We start from the raw sequence: 25,410 nt of genomic DNA, 5'->3' as shown, positions 1-25,410 counted from the left end.
TAGTTACAGATTTAGTTTATTTTCTTCCAAAAACAAAGCAGGTGTTCAGTGGCACTCTAGAGCAGCATTCCTCAACTTTTTTTTACTGTTGAGAACCCCTGGAAACGCTCTCCAGGCTTCGAGAAACCTCAAAAGTGGCACAATTGTGCAGAATTGGGTTGGGAAGCAGAGCTGTGGACACGCCCACCCGGGGCCCCTCCCCTTCCCACCCCCTCCAGGCCCATCATTGGCCATTGGAGGGGTCGACATGACCATATAGGGTCATATTGCCTGATAGATGTTTAACACATTTTAAAGATATATAGAAAATAAATTCACTCCCATTCATTCGGGAAGCCCTTCCAGGGCTGTCAGGAAACTCCAGGGTTTCATAAAACCCTGGCTGAGAAAGCCCGCGCTAGAGGCGAACAAAACTTATTCCAGCTCCTTTCATTGGAGGCATGGAGCGAAGAGCCATAAGGCTGATTTATGTCAAGAGCTACGAATGAGAGAACATTTATATGCTATACTGGTAACATTCAGAATGCCAAAGTAACGCAAGAGGTGAAGGCGTGTACTAAGGGTATTGTGCAATGCTTTCACCCCAAAATTAATCTTATATTCTCACATGGAGAGAGGTATTTGTAGCTCTCTTCTCTCCCTTCTATCACTGATGGACAGTCTTGAGTGGCCCTTTGGCACGGTTCGTTCCCCTGTTTGGAAGTCAATCTCCCTCCAAGTGAATAACTATATCCCCGCTGAAGTTTTTTTTTTACCGTGTCTATTCTGTCAGAAATTCTTAAACACAAAGAGCAGGCAGCTGAAGAGCGGGTGGCGGATCTAAGCGAAAGAAAATCTTGGCCGTTTTGTGTTGATTGTGAGATTTCTGAAGAGGATTCTGAAGAGTCGGCTGAAGAGCTCTGGCAGAGTGGAGGAGCTCAGGCCTTCGGCACAGTACAAAAAAAAAAAAGTCACGTCTGAGGAGTTTGTTCGCACCGCGGAGGGGAGAAGTGCGTTTTCGCACGTCTGTCCAAGCTACAGAGGGCAAATCAGTCTCTCAGCAGGCTCGGCTAAACCAGAACTTACGTTTCTTGTGCCCTCGTGTAGCAAAACAGTGCCAATTTTTTTCCTCCCGATCTCCATTTACCTCAGGTTTTCAGTATACCCAGACCCACCGTTTTGCTACTCCAACAAGAAGGGCAATCCCACAAGGTCTGGGGATTGAAGTGCTCTCCATTATATTCGTCAATATAGGGAAAATATGAAAGGGATCCTTGAAGGGCAAGCCAGCCGCAGGTACTGTGTGACAATTCAGAGCATCGACCGACAAAGCAGGAATGCCTGTGTTAAAATTCCCGGTATCCAAAACTTACTGGGTGGGCTTGCGGTAGTCAACCTCTCTGCCTAATCTATTTTACAAGACTGTTCAAAAGATAAAATAGTAAGGAAAGGGAGATTTATGTCACATGGCCCTGGGCCTCTTGGAGGAATGGTGCAATAAAATATAGATTGGTAACCGGAATTACAGAGAGTTGCTTGAGGGGGAAAGATAAACATGAGGCACGCATAAAAGAGCTTTCCCCAAAAACTCGGATTCTGTTTAATCCCCTACACCCCTGAACTCGTTTTTCCTCACCGGGGACAATAAAGACGGCTGGTTGTGACCTTACCCAGCTGACATTTGGGTTTCTTTCATTGTAATTCTGGTACCCAATATTTAGTTCCGTTTGGGCAGGAGGTGTCACTTCTGGCCCTCTTCCAAAGTATGGTCGTCCCACCTGTAATGACGCTTTTGAATAGTATTACGCAGTGCATACACATTTTGTGTTGTAACGGTGCTCACTTGATTGAATACCGCTGCCTCCCGACAACAGTTAGCCTTTGACAAAAATGTTCATTCCGCAAGAATTCAGTTTGGACTGAATCAACGGCACAGTCACTCCCCAAAAACCATTGTTCCCTGGGGAACCTCCTTAGGACGAGCCAGGTCTACATACTCCTGTGCGTGTAGGAAAGGAAGGGTAGGCAGAATTATGGCGCGCCAAGTGGCAACCACGGGGTGGGAGCATGCAGAAGGAAACGTAGCATTTGGCTGCAGCTTTGAATAACTTCCCACCTCGTAAGATTGTGAAACACTCTAAAGAGGAGCTGGGGATCACTTGAGGCAGACTAATTACTTCTTACCACACTCTTTTTGTATTCACAATGAGGATTAGGATTGTCCTGGGAGTCTTTCGTGGAGATTTCAGAGTTGCACAGAAACGGGGGGAGGGAGGGGTCGCACAAAGCCAAGCAAGTTGTGATGAAACATGATGTACTTGGCAGACTTTTCGATTATCTGGTCCTCGTAAAGGCACAGGGGCCCTTCTGGGATGTGGCAACACTTCTCAGGATTGCAAGATAATCCCCGCTCTCCTTCACCCTGTTATTTTTCTGCATGCTTATGGAAGAAAAAAATAAAGAATAAAGGGGGAGGGATACTTATGTGCTGCTAATTAGGAGCACTCAACCAGTGTGGGAATTTTAATTCCAGATGTACCAATCCGAATAAAACTAATGTTGGCAGTCGGAAGGGAAGGAAGAAATCCCAGGACAGCACCGCAGAGTCTCTGTCCCGGCAGAGGGGTGAGCCGACAAGAGTGTTTTTACGGAAATCTTTGTCAATCATTGGCTAAGTAGACAAAGTAGAAAATAGGGGCGATGCGGCTTGGGCCCGCAGAGTGCATGTTTTCAAGCTCTTGCAACCTGAGGGCTCTAATTTTTGAAAGAAAAAAGCCCCCCCCCCCCCCAAGCTCTCCTCTCCTTCCCTGAGAAGCACCCACCGGATGGTCATTCCAAAGCATATGCAAGTCACCTACGCCCCATGGAGGTTTCCATTCCCCTGTTTCACAAGGTGAGTTGTGTGTTGTGAGTTCCATGCCTCGAACTACGTTCCCCGGCATTCGTGGGACGGTTTAGGCCAGACCATGGCACCTAAGCCCTTAACCCTCCTCCTTCGCATCAATTCCCAACCCGGAATGATCCGTCAGGAGACTGGCAGGTCGCTAGGACTTCCATTTCACACAGCCAGTGGCAAATATATCAACTGGAAGGAAAGGACTACGTTTCTCTCACCCCAAATGCACACACGTGGCTACAGTGCCAGCGCAACATCTCCCCTTCAGTGCGGCAGGAGAGGAGAGTCATGAACAGAGGTGGCCTCCTTGGGAATCAAATAAGACTTCATTATGTGCAGTGGCCTGAATAGCCCAGACTGGCCCCAGGTAGTACCTGAATGAGAGACCCCCAGGGTTCCTATGCAGCGGAAGACAGTGGCAAAATCGCCTCTAGCCTGGGAAACCCTGAAACACGGTCGCCCAGCTGCTGCTTGACAGCCCTTAATGATGACACACAGCAACAGGAGATACACCAGAGGTCTCCTTTTATTCCATTATTAACCATGCTCCTTGCACCCGAGAACAACTCTCGCCTCATTGGCAGATTTTCTGCACTGCGAAACAGCCGCTGTAAAGCTTTCGTTCCAATTGTAGGAAGACAGGGGGAGGAAAAGTGGAGTCCGCTGGCAAACGGATGACATTGTCCCCGACAGACCGCCGCTACCAGTCTACCAGTCGCTCTCCGAGGTTACATCTAGACAAGGATCTCTCCCGATACCTGGATCCTGAATGTTTTTCAACTGGAGATGCCAGGGGCTGGATCTGGAACCTTTGGCGCATCACACATGCACACGCACCCCCCCCCCCACACACATGCACCTGTGGAGTGACATGAGATCTCCATGTGGACTTCAATTTTCATTGCAAGGCTCGGCCCAGGAACCTGCTTTGCACTGGGGGGGTGGGGGCTTAGCCCTGGAATCGGTGCAGCTACAATACAACAAAGTGTCCCTGGACCATGCACATGCTGCCTGAATGTACAGACCGGGCAAAGACCACACACTTTTGTCTTTCAGACTCTGTTCCCTTCGAGGCCGGAACAAAGAACAATCTATTGTGCGGTACAGTCTTTCAGGCAAAACGTAACATATACGCCAAGCGTTTCAAAGTGCTATTCAAAGAAATTACTCGGGGCGGGGAGGGGGGGTGGGGGGGGAATAAAAAAGCAAACCCTGCTCCCAACGGGAGAGCAAGGGATGTTTTAAACCCCATCTCGCTTTAAATGCAAAAAGATCCATTGCTTTATGCCACTCTCCGTTTCAGTGTAAACAGCCCTGTAAGGAACCACTCGTTCCGCAGAGAAAGAAAAGAAAGAAAAGAAAAGCAGGTGTGCTATAAAAGTGCTTTGCAAAAGAAAGAAATAAAGGGGGAGAGAATGTTAAAAGCAGCTCTTGCTCACCTCCCACCAAATAAATGGGAGCCGAGCTGGCCTCTTAGCAATGAGGTCCACCAACTGAAATGTGTATCTCATAGTGCGCTTATGCTTTGCCTTAAATTATATACATCCGAAGAAGGAAGGACAGGTGGTATCAACAGCCACGCTTCCGGACACTGTTTCCATAATGCACCGGGGGGGGCATGGGGGGGGGGGAAGCCTTCCAATATTCATGTGTTATAAACCTGGCATGCTCAGTATTAGGGCTTCTTAGGCGTTCTCACCTTTTAGAGCCCAAGGAGCTGTCTAAAACATCCACGGGGGGGGGGGGGGGGGGCTCCTGCCCAGTCATACGTTGGCCCCTAACTGCGGGGGGGATTGTACCCCCACTCCCAGCTCCTTCAGATGCTTGCAGGCCCGTTCGGCGCAGAAGTCTATGGCCAGCCCGGAGTGGAGATGTAACCACTCCTGAACGTTCTGCCTCAGGTGTTCCACGGTTTTGGAGTCTGGGGAAAGAGAAAAACAGGTAAGAGCTCGGCCTGGACTTCCTCGGACCCTTCTCCACCCTGTCCCGGAGGGCCAGACCATCACCTGTGTCCTTCTGCTGGTGGTGCTGCTGCTGGAGGAAGCTGTGTGCCAAGATGACTTCCTTGGCATGCTCTTCTTGGGCCCGCAGAACAAGGGAGGCCAGGAGCTCAGAGTTGTTGGACGTGCTGCGGTAATACAGCATATGCACCAGCTCCAGGGCATGGACGTTCCTGCGCTGGCCAAAGACCTTTAAAGAAAGGGGGGAACCTCAGGGGCTGTGCTTGGAAAGCCCACTCTAGATAGGGGTCTAGCAAGGGATTGCCTCAACGCCGTTCTCTGACTGGTGGTTTAGGAAAAAGGTGGTCAGACCCAGGCCTTTTGAGTTCACTGGAGGAAATGGAACAGGGCTAATCCAGAGGCAAACACCAGCCTAACTCAGCCTTGCAAGGAAACGAAGACCAGTCGATCCCACAGAGACAGAAGCCGAAGAAAAAAGGACAAACCAATAAATCTTATTTAATATCAAGTCATAAGTGATTCAGAGTCAATTCCTTTAATCTTTTAACATTCACGGAGCCAAGCTAGCTGGAACGAGGTCTGGATTCGATCTCATTTTCAATTCAGGTCACTTTCATCAGTCGCTCGTGCCTTATTTTTAGTGTGTTCGATCATTTCCAAGTAGTATATTCCCTCTTGCCCACTGTAGAATACCCCATTGACGACAGGTTCCATTCTCGAAATGAAGGACCGTCTGCATTTCAGTCACCGCCGAATCAAGGAGCTGAATAATGTATGGCGTTATATTAAAGAAGATTTATTTGTTCAGTCTTTTCATCGGTCTTTTTCCTCCGGCTTCCAACTCCGCCTTAGAGCAACAAATGAGAACCCGGAAGACTCCAGATCCCAGTTTGGCCACGGAACTTGCTGAATGACACTTGGGATTGGTACTTTCTTCCAGCCTAGCTTATCTCACAGTCTGGCAGAAGCAAACAGAGAAGGGGGAAACCACACAAGCTACATGGATAGGCTGGCTCTGATTGTATCACCTCTTAGCCGTCTTTTTGCCAGTTTTTTCCAGTTCCCCTGGGAAAAATGCTTCGGAGGGTGGCCTCTCTAATGGAGCTTCCTCCTTTCTCCATACTCCACCCTCCGAAATCTCCAGGGATATCCCAACCCGGAGTTGGTGGCCCTAAAGCGGTTTCTATCCATGCACCATAATCATGAGCGGAATCAGGCCCAAATGTGCCTGGGCAGCAGAGAATGCCTCTGTGAGGACTCTGTATTGTGTGCGACTCCCCTAGGCCTGGTCACATTTGCAGAACTCCAGACTTCAAACACTCTTTTGCTGCCGTCGTCTCCCCTCCCAGACGTTATTGTCCACCTGACGGAACCTGGAAAAAGCCACGAGCTGCACAAAGCCGGCAAACGCTAAAGGAAAAGACTTTTACAAAGACACGCTTTGTTACCCGGCTACCCTGCCGGGAATGGCACGATGTCACATAATGCGTGCAAACAAAGGGCCGGGGGTAGATAACAGGTGGGGAACGTCAGTCGTACAGGCCGATGAGAAAAAGCAGCGGATTCTTGGCGGGCGACGTCCCTTTCTATCAAGGGATCTCTACAGGAGCATGCATAAAAGATGCAAGAGGCTGCTTTCGAACAAGCCTTAAAACTGGACAGAGCCATGGAAGAGAACAGCAGAATCATTGCTGAGCTCTAAGCTTCAAGTGCCACGGAGCAGGAGGAATTGCATGATGTTGGCCCTCTGGATTTGAGGTGCGGAAATAGGTGAACTGACTCAGGGAACGAGCTTTTCATTAGAGCAATGTGGGAGTTAAATACATCGCCTGGCAATTTCACCGTGCCTCTTTCTCCATGTGCCCTGCCACTCGGTACTTTTTGTTTACTTTAATAGTCTAAAACAGGCTTTCTCAACCAGGGTTTCGTGAAACCCTGGGGTTAATTGATGGCTCTGGAAGGGTTTCCTGAATGGGGAGGGGGGAGTTAATTTTTTAATCGGGGAATGGTTGCAGATGCCGGCTGGTTATGCTAGGGGGCTCTGGCGAGTACTGCATCTTACAGCCTTCGGGCCAACAGCAGCTACCATGCACGTACCTTCCAAGCTCGGAAAGCCATGAAAGCGGTGAAGAAAAGCAGCAGGGAGGTGGTGCCGATCTTGAGGTCGGAAAGGACCACCATGCCCACGTTGACGAAGACGGCCAAGCCGCTCACAAGCAGCATGCCGTTGAGGAGGGCCCGGTATAAGATGGAGGTGCGGACTCTGACGGCCGGCAGGAGCTGCTCCAAGCCCTCCAGGGGGATGTCTTTAAAGCATTTCATCACCAGGTGCGATTTCTTGGTCCGGGCGGCTACCAGCACCCGCTTGAAATAATGCCTGCCTCACATGAAGAGGAGAAGAAGTGCCATAGGACATCAAACAGAGCAAAGGAAAGGCTAGCCATCATGCATGGCTCAAAACAGGACACAGTTAAGGGCTCATCCCCCCCCCCAATTGAAAATCCAGCATTCTCCAACAAGAAATCATTTATATTTACAGTTTCAGAAGCTTCACTTCTATTTCCCCCTAGTTTTATAAATCCAAAAGCAACAATTAAAATAATACCTTTACTGGAAACTACCAAAATGTTATCAAAAAAGCAGACCAGAAAGGAAGCGTTTGTTCTGCACGTTTGGCTCATTCTAATAATTGCGGGCTTTTATCTTTTCCAAAGAAAAGTAACCACAGTTTTGATATCCCAGAAGCCTTCATGGCACCCTGATATCTTTTGCAACAACCATAGTCTAGCGCAGGTGTCATGGCACCCACTGACGATGATGGTGAACATCCAACCTCGAGGAGACTTCCAGTAACTCTGCAACGTACACTACCCTGGCAACCTTCACAAGAACTGTGTATGCTCAACAGAACACACCTTTCAGTGACACAGATACAAGCACAGCCAAAGCAATCCAATCGTAGCATACCCACAAGAACTGAGGCGAGAAGGAGACCATTTTTTGTGCCTTGCCTGTCTGCAGGGATCCGAGGAGACGTGCCAAAGAAGCCGCTCTTGGCCTGGAGGGTCGTCATCACGCGCAGTGGGCCGATGCGTTGTCCGAGAGCCCAGAATCTTATGTATTCGTACTGGTCCAGATTCACAGAGACCTGCAGAAAGCAAGTGAGAAATGGAATGAAAATTTTGTACATAAGATATAGCTTCCTCTGTGCCCTCTATACACATGTAGGAGAAGGAGAGTGGTGAGACCTGAAGAAGTAGACTGGACTGCACATACAACTACTTCAGGCTCCAGTTAGAGAATCCCATTTTGGAACATTATCCTTGTACATCAAGATCTCCCAGCTAGCAGCAAAACATGTTTTGTGCTACTTTTCCTTTGCAAGACATTTCCCCCCACTGCTCCAAGCTTGAATCCATCCCTGCATTCTACTGCCTCGTTTCAGCCTTGGTTCGCTGCTACATGCGCCAACCAGGCCCAAGGGACATCTTATGTCCCCTGGCAATATCATCAAAACTTCAGGACAAAACCTCAAGAGCTCGGGTTTCCCAGACCTACTTTCAGAAATAAATAGGTCCTTTGGCTCTATGCGCGTTAATCTCAGTAGGTGGCAGCAAGCAACAGGGCACGACCATGGCAGCACCTGGACTTCATCATAAGGGTGGTCAACCACCAGCGCATAGGCCAGTGTATCCTCCGACAGTCTGTTGAAGTTGGCCTGGTCCAGCAACGGTTCCAGCTTGTCCAGAACTTCATCCTCTTTCTCTAGCCGTTCGGCATCCGTCATAGAGGACTCTTGCAGTGTATCCCGGTCAGGGTTAATTGGTTCATAGAGTGCCTGGGGGAAGAGGAGGAGAGCACACAGCAGGATTAACCCAAGTTTTGATTGTAATGCTCCATCCCCAGGTTTGGCATGAGTCTCCTTTCTGCCCATCCCCGTTGGCATTTAATAAATGACCGGTCTGAAACAACAACCAAGGCTTGTGTCTGTTATTACCTTGAGCCGCTCCAAGACGGAGTGATAGTGGAGCAGAAGGGAGGCATCCACTTGAGATACAAAGGCCAGGAAGGAGACTCTTTCGGTGTCGCTGGAGGAGTGGAACTCCTGCAGGAGGGAAGAGGCAACAAATACAGCAGATGTGGGTCTGAGGCAGAGCCTCCGTTCATCAAGGAATCCTTTGTGGCGTGTGGAAGCACAGCTGTTGACAAAAAGATACCATGCAGTGCTCAGAGGAAGCAGTGCATGGTTGGCCTTGCCCACTGTGATCTGTGGCCCCTCTTCTCAGCCCCCTCCTCCTCTTTGCATTGCTTTTAATATTGGTCATGGACTGTACTGTATTGATATCCAAATAATAAATAAATATAAATAATATTGTTATTACTGGTCAGTCAGAACAACCGTGGCAAGCCCAAGGTCACTCAGCTGGGAGCAGAGAATCAAACCTGGTTCACCAGATTAGAAGTCCGCACTCCTAACCACTACACCAAGCTGGCTCTTTGTAGAAGGGTGAGTGAGTGAGAGAGAGAGAGGCCCAAGGTCACATAGCAAGTTTCTATGGGAGACAGGGGAGATGAACCTGGGTCTTCCATATCCAAACAGTCTGATGTTCAAACCACTGCCCCAAACCAACTCTCCAAATAGTGCAGCTCAAATGTTTCTACGCATAATAGGGCGTTTTCCCCATAAGTTTGCTGTTTTGTACTTTGTGCCTCCCACATAAAAATAATAAAGTAGGAACATAAATTAAATGAACACAAACAGGAACATCAAGCTTCCAGGATTTATTTTTGCATCTCTCCACCTTTCTGTTCCTGGCTGTAGCTTGGGGGGGGGGGGAATGTCTTGGAGAAACAAGCCCAGGATACAAATATAAGAGATCTGCTTGTTGCATATTTCAGATGTGATTGTAAGGTAGAAGAGAGTACAGCTGTATCTTCAATGCCATTCTTCGATATCTGCTCCTGTTGTTTCAGAACGTGTAAACTTGAGTTCTGTTTCAGATTTTAATGGAGTGCTTGATTCACAGAGTGCCACCGGCTACCTCTCTCTGCTTGTCAGCAAAATGACTTCATGAAGACTCAGCATGTGGTCTCTGACCCACCTTCTGAAGGGAAATGATCTCTGGGCTTAGAAAGCCATACTGTATTCCTCTCTGCCTCTCTGATTTGTAGAGCAGCACTATCCTTGCTCGGGAGCACTGGATACCTCTGCCATCATCTACTCCTACCTTAAAAGAAAAATATATGTTTCCAGTCCCTACAATATAGAAAAGGCTGAACATGACAATCAACACAGATCAATATAATCTTGCAAGGCAATCCTGGACAGCAAGTGATTCTTAATTCCCTTTCCGACCTTCCTTTGTTCTGTACCAAGTTGCTTGTCATCGACCCTCTTTAAGGGCAGGGAGAGAAAAAAACAGAACACTGTGTTGGCGCGGAGAGTTTTGGGGAAACGGTTAAAAAGATAATTTAAAAAGCCATGCTGTCTCAGAATTTCAACAGTGCCTGCAGGCTCAAAAAGGCTGGGGACCCCTGCATTAGATAATCTTTTCAATATATAAAGCAGACATACAACAGAATTTCAGGGATGTGTCTGTATATGACTAGGTTTGTCCACAGTTAATTTGCAATAAAGTGTACAATTATATTAGTCAAGAATTCAGTATAATGAAGCTTTACTTGTTAGCCAAATATGCTAAAAAAAACCTGAGGAGACTGCAGGTGTACAAATTACACACTTCCTTTTATTTACTAGGAAATTCGCAGTTTTGGTATTCTATTTTTCTTTTTTCCTGCCTTTCTACTGGTAAAAGCTAAAAGGCATGGGCTAAGGTAGCATAGGAGGCAGCAGTTTACAGCTCTTTCGTTATATATTGGACATCCCAACTCAGATAATAGAAAACAAAGGCATTTATACTTTTGTAGTTTATAAAAACCTTCCACCTCACCCCTGAAAAAGGTCCTCATACCATTAGGGAGACATCTTGTGTTTCCTATTCATTGTCCAGGCATCTGCTGAGGGTTAATGGGAGAAATTTTGCTTAAGGCACTCTGCCAGGGATGCAGCATCTGCACTTCTGGCAAATACGTGGAAGTAATGACACATCCCCAGCATGTGGTGCTTTAGGATTTAGGCAAAACTCTAGGCCTCTCTCGAGCACTTGCAACAGGCGATGCTCTAACTGGAGATTCTGATCACTGAAAATGGAACCTTCCTCTATGCTTGTAGCAGAGTCCCAGCCCTTCAGCATTTGAGCTCATCCTTCACCTCTGCTTTGGCTACCTAATGGAGACCTTACTATGTTAAGCAGCACCCTGCCATTGGGGCCCCTGTTAAAGACCCCCCCCTCAAGTGGCTTGCAGCACTGCTCTTCCCACCTCCCTTTTATCCTCTCAACAACCAGCCTGTGAGGTAGATTAGGGAAAGAGAAGACGAAGAGTTGGTTCTTATATGCCGCTTTTCTCTACCCGAAAGAGTCTCAAAGCAGCTTACAGTCGCCTTCCCTTTCTTCTCCCCACAATAGACACCCTGTGAGGGAGGTGAGGCTGAGAGAGCCCTGAGATTCCTGCTCGGTCAGAACAGCTTGATCAGGGCTGTGGCGAGCCCAAGCTGGCTGCATGTGGGGGAGTATGGAATCAAACCCGTCTTGCCAGATTAGAAGTCCACACTCCTAACCACTACACCAAGGTGGCTCTACCGGAAAGAGTAACTGGCTAAATGTCTCCCAGAATGCTTCCCCACCTAGAGTGGGGATTCTAATCTGGGCCTTCCAGATCATTGTCCAGCACTCTAATTCCTACAGTATGCCAGTTCTTCTGGCTGTCACACTGTGCATTGCAGTGCAGCTGCCTCAAGATGTGAGTGGCTACTCTGTATATTCTTCGCTAAAGGCAGAAAGAGATGACTCTACAGCAAAGTCTCTAAGCTCTGGGAACTGTGTGATGCATATGAATTATGCAAAGTAATGTCAACAGTCATTTACTTTGCATGTATAAGAAAGCCCTGACCCGTATAGCCCAGGCAAGTCCAATCATGTCAGATCTTGGAGCCGAAGCAGGACCAAATCTGGCAAGCATTTGGATGGGAGACCCCTAAGGAACATGAGGGTCATGATGCAGAGGCAAGCAATGTTAACCCTCCTTTGAATGTCTCTTGCCTGGCTGCCAGGCAATCCTAGGAACTCCAGGCTGCAGTACTACAGACATTCCGTACGACAGAAAAATAAATAACCTGTAGGAAGGGGCGTGGAGATATAATTCCTGACCACCAGAAGTCCTTCTCAGTTCTGTCTCCAACTTTTGAGATGTAACAATGCACTGCTATCACACTTCCAATGTTACGGGTTAAAAATACTTTTTAAAAATTAGAAGGCAAGATTCCGAGGATACCAAATTTTGTGCTTGCACAACACAATCACAAATGCTTGAACCCCAAATGCAGTGACAAGGATACCTTCAGTAGGGCATTAACAAGCTGCTCCTTGGAAAAGGGGATGTATCGCTCCTGATAATCCACCGTCCAGTTCTGTGGCTGTGTCGGTTTCCGCATCTTCCGGTATTCCACCATTCTAGCAGCTAGGGAGGTTTTGCCACGGGACGGCAAGCCTATAAACCCGGCCTTTAGGATTAACCGTGCCGTACTCAGCATTCTAGGAGTTCAAGGATTATCAATCAACACCGAGAATCCGCCACCAGCAATATCCACCTTCAACTGGACTTGTAACAGATCCCTTACGTTGCTAGGAAGGTGGAGGCGGCACAGACCACGGCCAGGAGGACCAAAGCAGCATGTCTTTTCAAAATGGCTATCAACGGCTTAGCTGAGGCAAAGAGACCAAAATCCACCACCGGAAAGGCTACTGGTGATGACAGCAATTTAGCCCCAAGTCTATTAGTTCAGGTAGACTTAACCCAAATTAAATTAGGCCAGTAGGACGGGGGGCAGAGGTCAATCATGCACACATTCAGTGTTGGCTGGAATGATGTTAGACAGCAGACAGCAGCCACCAAACCAGACGTCTCCACAAATTTCATCTCCAGCGTGGTTTCCTCTCCACGTGTCGTAATTAATGAAGCTTCCAATCCCTTTTTGGGGCCAGCTTAAAGCAGAGGCAAGCGCGGGGGGGCCAAGCCAGCATGCAAAGCTATGAGCTCTAACCTTTAAATAGAGGACTGACATTGACCCTGCTACGCATGCGCACTTCTCTACGAGCCTTTCGTTTTCACAGCTCGGGACGCCTTTCTCGAGGGCGGGGATTTCTTCTCCGCAGGCGCACTCATGCTCCAGCTTCTGCCCGGCTCTTCGCCACGCGGCGCGCTTGCGCAGAACGCTTCTCTCGCTAGGATCGGCGAAACCAGTTCACGGTTTCGGTGGAGAGTATGCCGTCCGTGACCGTAGTTTCTGCGAACGTTTCCGGCCAGCGCCCGAAGAAGTTTTCCCTTCTAACGACCAATCAAAAGCGACATAAGAGTTTCACAATAGAGATGTGCGGACCCAGAGCGTCCTTCCAGGACGACGGCGTGCCAGTCTAGCGCTTTCCTACTCTATGGTATCCCATGTGTGCGGATGAAAAAACGCTTCACGCGCAGAGTGCTATTCCCTTTAAAGTCATTCTGGAAAAGGAGGCCTACAAATCCTGTGAAATAAACCCATGTCGCTTTCACCGACGGGCACACGCAACGCCCGTCCGTCCCGCTTTAGGAAGAGGCGTGAGAAACGCGCAGGCGCGGGCTTTAGCCCGCTGTTTTCGGTTGGCACGCGAGCCGCTCTGGGATCTTAGCCCAACGGTCATTTCCAACCGCCTGTCCGCGCGCGAGCGCCAGAAAGAAGGGGGCGTGATCTCCCCGGCCCGGCCAATCAGGCATCGAATTCTCTCACGCGCTTTTCTCTCGCCTCTTACTTTGTGTGCGACGGACTGCCGCCTCTGAAAGGCGGGAAAGCAGCGTAGGCTTAGAGGGCGTTTGTGAGGGGGAAGGTGGTTTATTATCTGAAATAATTGTAAAGGAAAGGTGGGCGGTATGCGTGCCTTTGTGGCCCCATAGTCACTTGCACCTGCACCTGTATCCGTAACAAGCGAGTCTCAAAAGGTTAACTATTTATTTTATTTACTTATAGACTCCCCCCCCCCTTTCTAATCACAGCCTCAGGGCGGTTAACAACATGCAAAACCCTGTATGCACTTCAATCAAACATAAGGGGTTAAAAACTAGCTTCAGCTTCCAAATGTTAGGATAAAATGAGAATCCGGTACCAAGCAAGATGATATTGGACTCCAATTTTGATTTTGTACTGCATGTCAGCATCGCTGGCTACCTGGAACTCTTGCTAGTTCCAAAAATTTTGAAGTCATGGTTAGTCTGATGAGACCCTAGTGTGGTCTGCCTCGCCCTGCAGAGGGAAGGCAAAAATGTTGGCATCGCAATCTAGTGGGATATACAGGAAACAACTGCCAACACTTCATTGTGGGGATGAACTCTTTCAATGCTCAAGCCTTGTACTTGTATCATAGTTATAAAACAGGCCAGTATTGTTATTTCTCTACCCCCCTTATTGTTGAGACCACAGAAAGTGAGCCAGTTGTCTAAAGTTACCTACCAACTTTAACACTTTTGAACCAGAGATCTCCTGGGTCATAGATCAATTTCATTTTCTTATCCCTGGTGCAACAACTGGGCCTGATAGATAACACCAGCTGGGCAATCCCCGTTTCATGGCACTTGAAACTGGCATGTCACTGTTTTTGTTGTTTTGCCTTTGGGAAAAACACTAAAAGTTTTGTTAGAATTAGTGGTTAGTGTGTCAGAACATTTCAGGGTCAATAATAACAATATAAAGCACAATTAGCTCCTTTGGTTTTTCAGAACAAAATAAGACCTTGTAAAGGAATACAGCACTACATGTAGAGTAGCGTTTTTGGCAATAATGGAGGTAGCAATCTGGTATGGTCAGATGGATTAAAAAATGTTTTCTTCTGAAATGCTGGCAGGTATGGTGAGCTAGAATTTGTAGGCAGTACCTGTGCTCACGTTTGCCTTAAGGTTTTTACACTATTGTCCATGCTGCCCTGAAGTAAATGGAAAGTGCACACCCAGGTTCTGATCCTGTTTTGGTGAAGGGATATAGCTAGGATCACAGTGAACATTTCACTGAGAAATCTGAAGGGAACAACAACCCTAGCCCTTCATTACCATTGTAGCATGGAGGAACAGGGAAAACGCAACATTACGCTCTGTCTGAATGGTGTTACAGAAACTAGAAAATGCTTGGACATGTAAAATGTCAAATATAAAGAAAATTCAGAATTTAGAGAAATGTGAACATAATCTATCTCATAGGGTTGTTGTGAGCAGAGATCTGAAGGCCCAGAAAAACTGTATTGCTTTCCTGGAGCCAATATCAGGGATATGGATTAACTTTTTTGTCTACAATCAGCATGTTGAACAGTTCAATATTTTCATTGTTGTGAATAAATCTGTGTTGGTCTTAAAGGTGCTATTGGACTATTTTTGTTCTGTTTTCTTAGTTCATGTTTCTCAACTTCCTTTTACAGCATCTGTCAAGATCAAGGCTTGTTCTAGAGACAGAAGGCATCCACAGAATGAGGAAGGCAGTTTCAGCTTTGCAGGATTTCTCAGACAATGACCTGGTGCAATTCTTCTTAAGACCACAGATCATTATTAGAACATTAGCCGGGGTGAGAAGAAAAGACAGCAAAATTAAATGATATCACCATAATTCCTAAATTAAAGTTATACATAGATACAGGCTCAGTTTTCAGTTAGAAAGAATGTCATTAACATTCATTTTCATAAATACTTATTTAAGGATAGTATTCACAAATGCTCAGGGAATCTACATATCCAATCACAATGGGACACACAAGACAGCATGGATGGATTTCCTAGTGTTTATGTGCAAATTCTTTCCCCACCTCCATGTAATTGTGGATAATTAACACATACAAATTTCTAGCTGTGCATCTCTTCGAAGTCATTTACGTGTGGGCTTTTTATGTTTGTGTTACTACTGTGGTGTTTAAAAGATAACCATCCCTTAGATACTAGACAGTATAGTAAGCATTGAATTAAAAATAAGCTGATGTGGGGATCCTCAATGTGACATCCATGGGATTTTTTAAAAATGTACTTTGGTAGCCATTGCCATCACAGCACTAGGATGTTCACTGTCACTGATGGTGTGCTGTATGTATGCAAGAAAACATTTCAAACCTATGTTGATTTTAAAAGGTAATCTGGCAAGCAGAGCATTGGCTTGGAAATGTTGAAGACATACTATTACAGTAATGCATAATCTTTCTTCCAGAAATTTTACGGCTGGCTCTGCCCAGTGTGATAGCCATTTTGTGATAGTGTCCACCATACTGTGCCAGAATTCCAAAGTGCTCACAAGCTTAGAAAGATTGGGCACCCCTGAGCTAATGCCAGCAAGAATCTTAGGCTCAACGACTTAATTTGAAGGAAGGGATTGATACAGATGTCACAAAAGTGTCCAAGCCTGCAGGGAACCAGAGATTTTCCCTAGGGCAATATTCAACTCAGTGTCTCCTATACGTATTTCAATTCTTGGAGTGGTTACAAATACAGGATGGATTAATTGTAACATCAGCCATAAGTAACGCCTGAGAAGTCTCCAATGATATACTAGCACCATTTATGCTGAACTGCTCTGTCTCTGTCTCTCTCTCAGGTTTTTTCTTTGACCGTATTTGCCTCTTTGGTGAATGAAGGGTACCAGAATCTGGTAACTTCCTCAGAACTGCACTGTGTGCTGAATGAAAATGATGCAGCGTGCTGCTACGGTATTACAGTGGGTGCACTCTCCTTCTTCCAGAGCCTACTGTTTTTGGGTTTTGAGATCTTCGACTCTACTATCACGAGTCACAAGTTCAAGTATGCTGTTCTTGTCCTGGACGTCACCTTCTCCAGTAAGTAGTCTTCCTTTCTCACAAATCCATGGAATGATGATTTAGTATATATACAGTAACTGGCGATGAGGACCCAATAGCACTGAAAGATATTCTGTGGCAAATCTAACTTCTTACATTCTCATCCTAAAACCTATCACTGAGGCAATTCCCAGTTAGTATTTTTGCCTCCCACACAACCTCTCTTTGTAGCTACTAAACCTAACTTTCTTTTTTCAATGAATTATAATTACTTGCTCTGTTAATCCCTTTGCAGCTTATTACCATTTAACTGTGAGGGGCATTCAGAGGGCATTTCCACAGCGCGATTTACACCTGTCAATCAAGCCAGGCAGCCAATCCCCTTTCTCCATGCTTTAAAGGGCCCGTGATGCCCGCTAATTTAAAAAATCAACAGTTCTCCATTGAAACACCTATGCATCTAATAGATGCATAGTGCTTCTTTATGGTCGCCACTTATGGAATCACAAGTCTTGATTCTTTTAAAAATAAATCTCATTCCTGATTGGAGGGGGGAAGCTTAGAGAGGCATGCTTTGTGCTACAACTTTGGGTTGTTTTTTGTTTGTTTGTTTTTGCCTTTGCCTGCACGATTGAATGCATATTTATTGCTCCAGGCAGTTCACTTAAAAAAAACCCCTCCTGTCCTCGGGAGAAGGGAGAGGGCAACGGGTGCGAAGGTTGGAGGCGGAGGGTGTGCGTTTTTGTATCCATAGATTTTCTTGCTGGTGGCCTGCTGGTTGCTTTCTGGTAGGTAGCACTACATATGTTGGTAATCCACTTTTTGGGATTCACCAACTAGTGCTTTAAAGTGAATTATTTAGCTGGCTGTTTATTGCTCAGACATTGCATGTTGTTTTTGTTATTCTTATTTATTTGATTTATTCCCCGCCACTCTCTTGTGGCAGGTTACAACAACTGGGTAAATATCCTCTAAAACCCCAATTAAAATCCCAGGATAAAATCACACTCAATCAACTGACAAAAAGATACATGACGGAAAATAAAATAATTTCAGTTATCTCAGCATCTCAAAGGAGGAGTGGAAGAGAGAAGGGTGCAGATGTTACTAGCAACCATCACTTCCTGGAAGGGGGGCCATATCGATCACCCTGTCTGTACTGACCTCAACTATAGACCTGGTGGAAGAGCTCCATTTTACAGGCCATGCAGAACGTTGAAAGCTCTCGCAGGGCCCACATCTCTTCTGGGAGCTCATCCCACCAGGTAGGGGCCAGGATCGAAAAGGTGGTCAAGGTCAGATGGATGTTGGTGATATCATGTGGAGGGGCTAGAATATAACCGCAATTTTTAAAAGGTGCAAAATCCACAGAGTATTGACAATTAAGACAAGCTATAGAAAATACCAGCCCCCTTTTAAAGTAACAGATCTATAACCTATAAATTGGTACAAAGCTACTGCCTTGCTTTTTTATGTCTTCCTTAAAAGATCTCTTTTACCGGTAGTTGAGCTGATGCTGCTGGTGGGAACAGACTGCTGCCTTTTATATAGACTGAGTAAGGTATTGTCTTATTGTTCCTCTGCCTGTTGTCTCCTCTCTGGAGACAGACCTTGAGTTGCGAGGCTCACAAAAGATGTGACAACACCTGAAGACAGACAAGGAAACAATGAGGAAATGCTTGTCCCACACAAAAGACTGACATTTCCACATGCTGTCTCACTCCTTCCTGTCAGGGTTTATTTGAGAAGCATGATCACAGCAAAAGAGTGTTTCAAGCAGCACAGTGTTGGTCTTGTATATATCTGTGTGAAGCATTTTGTAGGTCCTGGCATTTGCCAGTACATCAATATTTACACAAGTCTATTCTGGCAAAATCCAATGTCACGGTGGTATATCTGGCTTTCTGCTTCCATCTACTGCCTAACAAGGCTCTCAACTTTTTTTCAGATTAACCTGGCCTATTGAGTACATTGCCTACTCAATAGCCTTCTCACAATACTTCAACAAGAGTTTGCTCATTTTAAAGTCTTTGAATAGTGTACAATCTCTTCCAGGATCCCTGCCCATCTTGATAATGTCCACCCTAATTGTCCACCTCTTTCTTTGTCCATTCATTCCTATCTCTCTGCCTTCCTAGTGTTGTCCAGGAGCACATCTATTCCTGATTCTATGCTTTTCTAAAGTAGGTTGATTTTTCTACTCTTTTACCCCATATCTCATGCTGACTAACAAATTAATCTTGTCCGGCATTTCCTTCTCTGGTAGAACAGAGCTAGTGCAGCTTCTTCCTCTCAGAACGGGAAAAAAATGGATTAATTCACTAATGCATAAAGATAGCATATTTAAAGCATGTCAAAAATGCTTTTTAGCATGCAAATATGAAACCCGGGGAGAAATGGAGGTCAAGAATTTAGCAGTTTGTCCCAGAGGTGGAATAATGAATTTCTTAGGAAGAGCAATACATTCTTGTGCCTCTGGGTTTAAAGCTAAATCTCTAACAATTACAGATTAGCAGATAAAAGATTATTCCACACCTGTTTATCATGAAGTTCTCGTCTATGAAACATCTGGCACTGGCCACATTGGAGATAGAGTATCTGGCTGGCTGAAGCATTGGACAATCTGATGCAATCTGTCAGCTTCCCCCTATCTTTTATTCTTCATCACCTAAAAAAAGGCAAAAACCTCTTTTTAATACACCTGCCAACTGTGCAGGATTGTTTGTTTTAGGGAGCGATTGCCCTTCTGATTCCTGAGAGCAGTCAGTTTATCCATGAAAACAAGAGCTTTTATTAGAAGAAGAGCTTGTTTGATTTGTCCTAGGAGCAGTTATATTGCAACTGCTGGAGTCACTATTGTTGCTCACTGCAAGATGGCCCAAGTTTCCTTTGCAAAAGAATTGTTCAAATTGAAACAGTAGTAACACTAGAAAACATACATAAATTGAACTGGCACATTAAAAGGGAACACAACGATTTAACTTAGGGGGGGGTCTGTATCCACTAATAGTAATAATCCATTCCTGTTAAACAGGCGGCATAAAACTAATTTCTTTGCATTGCTGTAAGTGGGCCTTCTGGTCTTTGCTAATAAAAATTTTAATGAATATGTATGTCAATATGTATGCTAAAAGAGGATGACAAACTATACTTCATAGGTATTAACAAGACGGCAGTAGTAACTCTTAGGTCAGGGCCAATTTATGAAGGAGACTGACCTTATACCATTTAAGATAATAACAGAATATATTCTTATAACAGATCATATTCTCATATGTATTAACAATCACTTGGCTAAGAAAAATGGTAAAAACTTCTAGATTAGGAATAATATGTGATGGGAACTGAATATGTATGTTAGATGGCAAACCATATCAGCTGGTCGCTTTTTTTCTTAATTTTTCTGTAAATGCTTTATATAATAATAAATAATAAAATTATATTTAAAAAAATTTAATAATGAAGTTTATTCTAGGGGTTAATGTGGTCAATACAGTTCATATCACAAAGCAGATTTTGTGGTTTCTGAAACTTGTATGTTCTGTAATGTGTCCTAGGTTTTTCCTCAGCCTTGAATTATATACAAATACAAAATGAACCTTGAAGTGATTTGCACCTGCCCTGCTCAGGCTTGAGACTAAGCGGGTGGTCGCTGTTTTAAGCATTTGTTTTAAAATAACCCCCCTAGGACATTTTGTTAATGCCTCTTGTCCAGTAGCCTGCAATAGTCTTGAGTGAATTTTCATGTTTTGCAGTTTCTAAAGTGTCAGGAGGATTTATAGAACTAGTATCCCTGGGGGGTAATGGTCTCTTTCAGAAAAGCTATTTAAAGAGGAACAATAATGATGAACAAAGTTCAAGTCCAGTGGCACCTTTAAAACCAACAGAGTTTTATTCAAGGTATAAGCTTTCATGTGCATGCACAGTTCTTCAGATACATTGAAAAAGCGTGCATGCATATGAAAGCTTCTACCTGGAATAAAACTTTATTAGTCTTAAAGATGCCATTGGGCTCAGACTTTGTTCTGCTTCAGACCAGCATGGCTACCCACCTAAATCTAAGGTAACTGTGAATGTGTTGCAAGAAAAGGCTGATGAACATTATTTCATTCCACCCTCAAAATCACCAGCCTCTAGGATGTTACATGTGCCTTCAAATGCATGTGCCTTATCTGATATTACATGTGCCTTATCTGATATTGTAAAATTTTCTTCCCAGTCATCTGGACAGGTCTGTGGTCTGTTGGGTTCTGTTTCCTAGCCCATCAGTGGAACCGGTCAACTCACCACTACCTGCTGGGAGGTAGTGCTGCCCGGGCTAGTATCACCTTTGCCTTCTTCTCCATTCCATGCTGGGTGAGTCAATCAAATACCCCTTTTTTACTCGAGTGTGAAGAAACAACCTGTTGAGAAAGCTATGAAGGCAGAATATATTCCTGCAAAGCTGCAATAGAAATGACACCCTCGTCTTACCAGAGCCACAACTCCTTCCAAGAAGTTGGCCATTACCAACCCTAGTTACCATAGCAGATAAGGGAGGCAAAAGGGGGTCTTTTCCCTACTAAGTAAGATTATTTGTCTGTCTGAAATGCTACACAAGCAGCTAAGCTAGTCCTCTGTAGCATGCCCTGATATTGTACAACTCAGCCAAGACAAACTAGTATCTTATTATAGTCTAATTGCACATTGATTTGGAGTTTGTCTGTTTAGAGTGACTGCCAAATTAATTCACGGTGGCAGGGTGCGTTATCACATTAGTCACAGCGATTGAGGGGTAAAAAGCATAGTTAAGAATGTCTTATTACTGGTCTAGAGTTGTTTTTGGTAGCATTTTGAGTAGACAGTTCAGAGGAACAAGCTAGAATGGAAAATTAGACACATATTCAATGCAGGGAAATCAGTTGCTAGTAAAATTCATTCAAGAAAAGCCTTAACGCACACACACAAAATAGGATTATGCAGGTCAGCAGCTTCTCATCCTTTGACATTGACCTGTTATATGTGGCATTGCACACACACTCACACCAATCCCTTTCTGACCTTATATTAGAATCTTACTTGGTTAGAATGGAGATATTTGAAGAACTTCTATTGCCAGATAACATATTTTCTAACCATACAGATTAAGGGAATTGATAGGCAGGCTATTCCAGTTGCATGACTTTTTAAAAACTGTGTTTGGTGTAACATGCTATCCTAGAGATAGATCCCAGAATCTGCTGTGACAATATAAAATGTTGCATATCTCAGGTTGCATAGTGGAAATTTCTAAATTAATCCTGGAACCAATGGTGGTTCTAAGCTTCTCATGTGACAATATAGAAGTACACCTCTTGGGTTATATGAAACTTTCATCTTAATGCAGGATGAAATCAGTAGAATAACATTCACAATGCCTGGAAGGGAGAGGGAGATAAAGACCACATAAAAAAGTTGTGAGTTGTTTGTTTCAGATGGGTTCAAATATAGGTTATCAGTGTCTAAAAATTAAAGACCTGTGGACTAAAGTTTGAGGTGATATATTACAGAAAAGACAGTGAAAATGCACAAAGCTGAACTCAGCCTGTGTGCTATGTGGCAGAAATTAGGAAAAACATAGACCCCATTTGGGCTAACTTCATTAGATAACCTCTAGGTCTGTTGCTAATTCTTATTGAAATAATCAGACACATAACATCACCCTATTTTTGGTGCAGGATCACAAACAAGATACCTAGTTAGAACACATAGGCAACATGGAGGATTTGCCTATTGTTTTACTCTTAAGGCCTCAATATGTTCCCACCGATTCCAGAGTGTATGGAGAAGCTGCCTGAGGACTGAGCTTTTTCAGATCATGTTTATTCGTTCATTCCTTGTGGAACTAGGTGACTCACACTTCCCATCAACAAACTGCAGAATTAATCAGGAGGAGTCTTCACGTAAGAGCAGTTGCAGTAGGCCTTCATTTATAAGCTGGCACTGAACAAACCAGAGAAATTCAGGACTCAGTGCAGCCCATGACTTGAATGCATTCGATCAGGAAGGCTGAGGAGTTAACAAAGATTTTTAACTCTAGCAGGCATAATTTGAAACAGCTAATCTGACCTCCAGACAAACACAGGGCAATTTAATTTCCTCTATTTATCCTAGCAACCAAATAAGTTGAATTTGCTGAAAGCACACTTTGATCCAAGTCTTATTTACAACTTCAATGAGAAACAGTTTCAGAAGAGGTAGTTACAATTTCAGTACATTTGAGAATAAAGACAAAAAAAGAAGAAAAATTGAATTGGCAGTCTTATTTTCAGGGTTTAAAAAAAACATTTAATGTTCAAAGTTCAGGCTTTCCAGAAAAATCATAGCACTTTCTTATTGAAGAACAAAATAATCCAGCTCTTTCTCTTGCTAACCTAACCCAGGTATCTTACTTGTAAATGCCAAAGACAAGTAATACTGTTTTGAATTCCAACATAGCTCTAGTTCCTGTTATTTGCCTTTCTTTCCAGACAAGCTGTCTGCTTCTCTCAATCCTACATTTTCTTTCAGTTCCCTTTGTATCCCAAAAACTACTTGTCATTTCTCTGAATCTCACAGCCATCACCTGGGTTCCCCATAACACTTCTATAAACTTGTAAAAATATACCAGACCGGAATTTCCAGTCCTTTATATTCCTGATACTATGCAGATCTTTTCCATGTCCCTAATAATACAGATCTTTTCTATGCCATGGTACCTATAGACATCTTTCCTTATGCCTTTGACGAATCGGTTGTTGGTATCTCAGGAATTTGATGACTTGATACAAAAGTAATTGTCCAACAATTATGAAAATGCACATTTTGCAGAATTATTGTTTCAAACACAAGACTTCCTATTTATACTCAGCCATGATCATTAGTTTAAAGCTTTAAAAATAACCCAGAAAGTATCTGTATAAAATTAAAGACCTTTTTTTTCTATCCTGGCTTAATTTCTTTCTAAAGAAATACCCATTTATAGTTTGTGTTTCTAACAGAAAACACTTTTGTTATAAAACCAACCATATTCATGGAAGAGTTAATACCATACACTATATTTATGCATGGAAACTCAAAGGATGTCCTCACACTAATAATTTTTAAATGCCAAAATATAGTAATTATAATCTAAACTCTCAGTAATCCAACTTTTCCCAGAAACCAGCATTAATATTCTTGCCAACTAGTCCATATTCAGCTCTTATTAATTTATGATCTTGGACCCTGAAGTTTACTATCAGCAGGGGTGGGGGTCAACCTTTTGTATAGTCAATACAAGTGCCTGACCCACCGCCTCTTCTCCCTCCAGGTGTACCTGGCCTGCCTCGCTCTGAAAAACCTCTGGGCTGAGCCACCTATTCCCTACAAGCGGTCTTTGGATGAAGGATCTGTTGCCTTGACCACCCTTTCCTCTTCCACTGCCACTTCGTTTCCCAACAATGTGGGGTACCCTGAGAATGTGGGTGCTGCCTCTTACCCACCCACTCCTGTGCCCAACCGACTGACCTTAATGAATACTGATGCCTAGGCAATTATTTATTCATGCAGTGAATAAAGAGAGTGAGACCGAGAGAGAATCTATTGCTCTAGCAGGATACTCATACATTTCTGATATATAAGCTTGCCACTGCTAAAAGCAACATGAAAGTTAGAGGAACAAGAAACAAGGATCATGCGAAGAGGGAGCGGAAAGGACATGAGCCCACATGCTAAGTAACATGGTTTGGGTTTGCAGAAGCAGGGTAGTCACTGACTTCCTGTTCAACTTGCCCAGGCTCTTACTCCAATGTTGCCCTTTAACACCAGCACAAACAGTCCAGATAAATGCACAGTACCTTATATGGCTATGTCGTTCTCTGCCGTAAACTGCCATAGTACTATTCTACGTTATCCCAGCTGAAAACTGCAGTGTAGTTTTGCAAGCTGATAAGCCAACACATCCATCCATAATAGTGCCATGAAAAACAAGTCAGCTGGCAGTATCTGCTGTTTACCTGAGAAAAAAATAGCCATGGCCAAAGCATCCAGGTATACACCACCTCTTATAGAATCGATACAATCATATAAGCCCAATGTTTATTTCCTTCAAGAAATGCTTCCTATGTTTAAGATTGTGGGGGAAAACTTAAGCATGGACTAGGCCATGTGCAGTGTTTTACCACAGCTGTGGGGCCTTTTGAGCAAGTTGCTGGCTGTCACAGGCTACATCACTCGCCCACACTGATATTTTTCTGTGCAGTCTCTTGGACAAAATAAATGGCTAGCTTAATGCGAACCATCCCAGTGCCATAGCACCCAGCAACGATTGCTGGAAAACATTCAGCTTTTCAGAACAAGTGCTTCACAGTCAAATAACTGGAAAACAATGTTTTTTTTCTTCATCATTATATGCAGATATGCTGCTGAACAAATGTATGAAATAAACTCTAACATGTCAGCATCTCCTCTTACAATAAGCCACATAAAACCAAAACCTTGAAGCTTTTTGCTGAAATTAGCCCAGCCATTCTTTCCGGTACTTTTCTGCCTTTAGATTTGAAAGGGAAGCTAAAGGAGCATGTTTGATGCCTTGACTCATCCTCACCCACTTTAGTGAGTGAGGCTGTGCACATGCAAGGGGCCTTCTGCATATTTTGCAAGTGAAGATGTGCATGTTGATACATAT

The 25,410-nt window shown here is 44.4% G+C and overlaps 2 protein-coding genes across 6 annotated transcripts; one reads left to right on the top strand and one right to left on the bottom strand.

Moving 5' to 3' along the window:
• Positions 1 to 3,383: 3,383 nt before the first annotated feature.
• Positions 3,384 to 13,135, bottom strand: TMEM143 (transmembrane protein 143). 3 transcript variants are annotated; one of them, XM_077315775.1, is made up of 8 exons: positions 12,998 to 13,135; positions 12,293 to 12,488; positions 8,834 to 8,941; positions 8,480 to 8,674; positions 7,848 to 7,984; positions 6,934 to 7,213; positions 4,882 to 5,065; positions 3,384 to 4,796 (listed from the first exon to the last, which is right to left on the bottom strand). In XM_077315775.1, the coding sequence occupies exons 2-8, from the start codon at positions 12,485 to 12,487 to the stop codon at positions 4,639 to 4,641; spliced, it is 1,257 nt and encodes a 418-aa protein (XP_077171890.1). In that variant the 5' UTR covers position 12,488; positions 12,998 to 13,135; the 3' UTR covers positions 3,384 to 4,638. The 3 variants fall into 3 exon arrangements, with proteins under 3 accessions (XP_077171890.1, XP_077171891.1, XP_077171889.1); XM_077315776.1 differs by lacking the exon at positions 12,293 to 12,488 and having other exon boundaries at positions 12,998 to 13,123; XM_077315774.1 differs by having other exon boundaries at positions 12,293 to 13,030.
• A 114-nt stretch (positions 13,136 to 13,249) lies between these two features.
• SYNGR4 (synaptogyrin 4) lies at positions 13,250 to 24,322 on the top strand. 3 transcript variants are annotated; one of them, XM_077315779.1, is made up of 5 exons: positions 13,250 to 13,388; positions 15,390 to 15,533; positions 16,691 to 16,784; positions 20,965 to 21,101; positions 24,055 to 24,322. In XM_077315779.1, the coding sequence occupies exons 1-5, from the start codon at positions 13,386 to 13,388 to the stop codon at positions 24,271 to 24,273; spliced, it is 597 nt and encodes a 198-aa protein (XP_077171894.1). In that variant the 5' UTR covers positions 13,250 to 13,385; the 3' UTR covers positions 24,274 to 24,322. The 3 variants fall into 3 exon arrangements, with proteins under 3 accessions (XP_077171894.1, XP_077171892.1, XP_077171893.1); XM_077315777.1 differs by having other exon boundaries at positions 16,547 to 16,784; XM_077315778.1 differs by lacking the exon at positions 13,250 to 13,388 and adding an exon at positions 13,619 to 13,926 and having other exon boundaries at positions 16,547 to 16,784.
• The last annotated feature ends 1,088 nt before the right edge of the window (positions 24,323 to 25,410 follow it).

Source organism: Paroedura picta, chromosome 16 (assembly GCF_049243985.1).
Source record: "Paroedura picta isolate Pp20150507F chromosome 16, Ppicta_v3.0, whole genome shotgun sequence".
Taxonomy (NCBI): domain Eukaryota; kingdom Metazoa; phylum Chordata; class Lepidosauria; order Squamata; family Gekkonidae; genus Paroedura; species Paroedura picta.
This window is presented reverse-complemented; position numbering and strand designations above follow the sequence as displayed.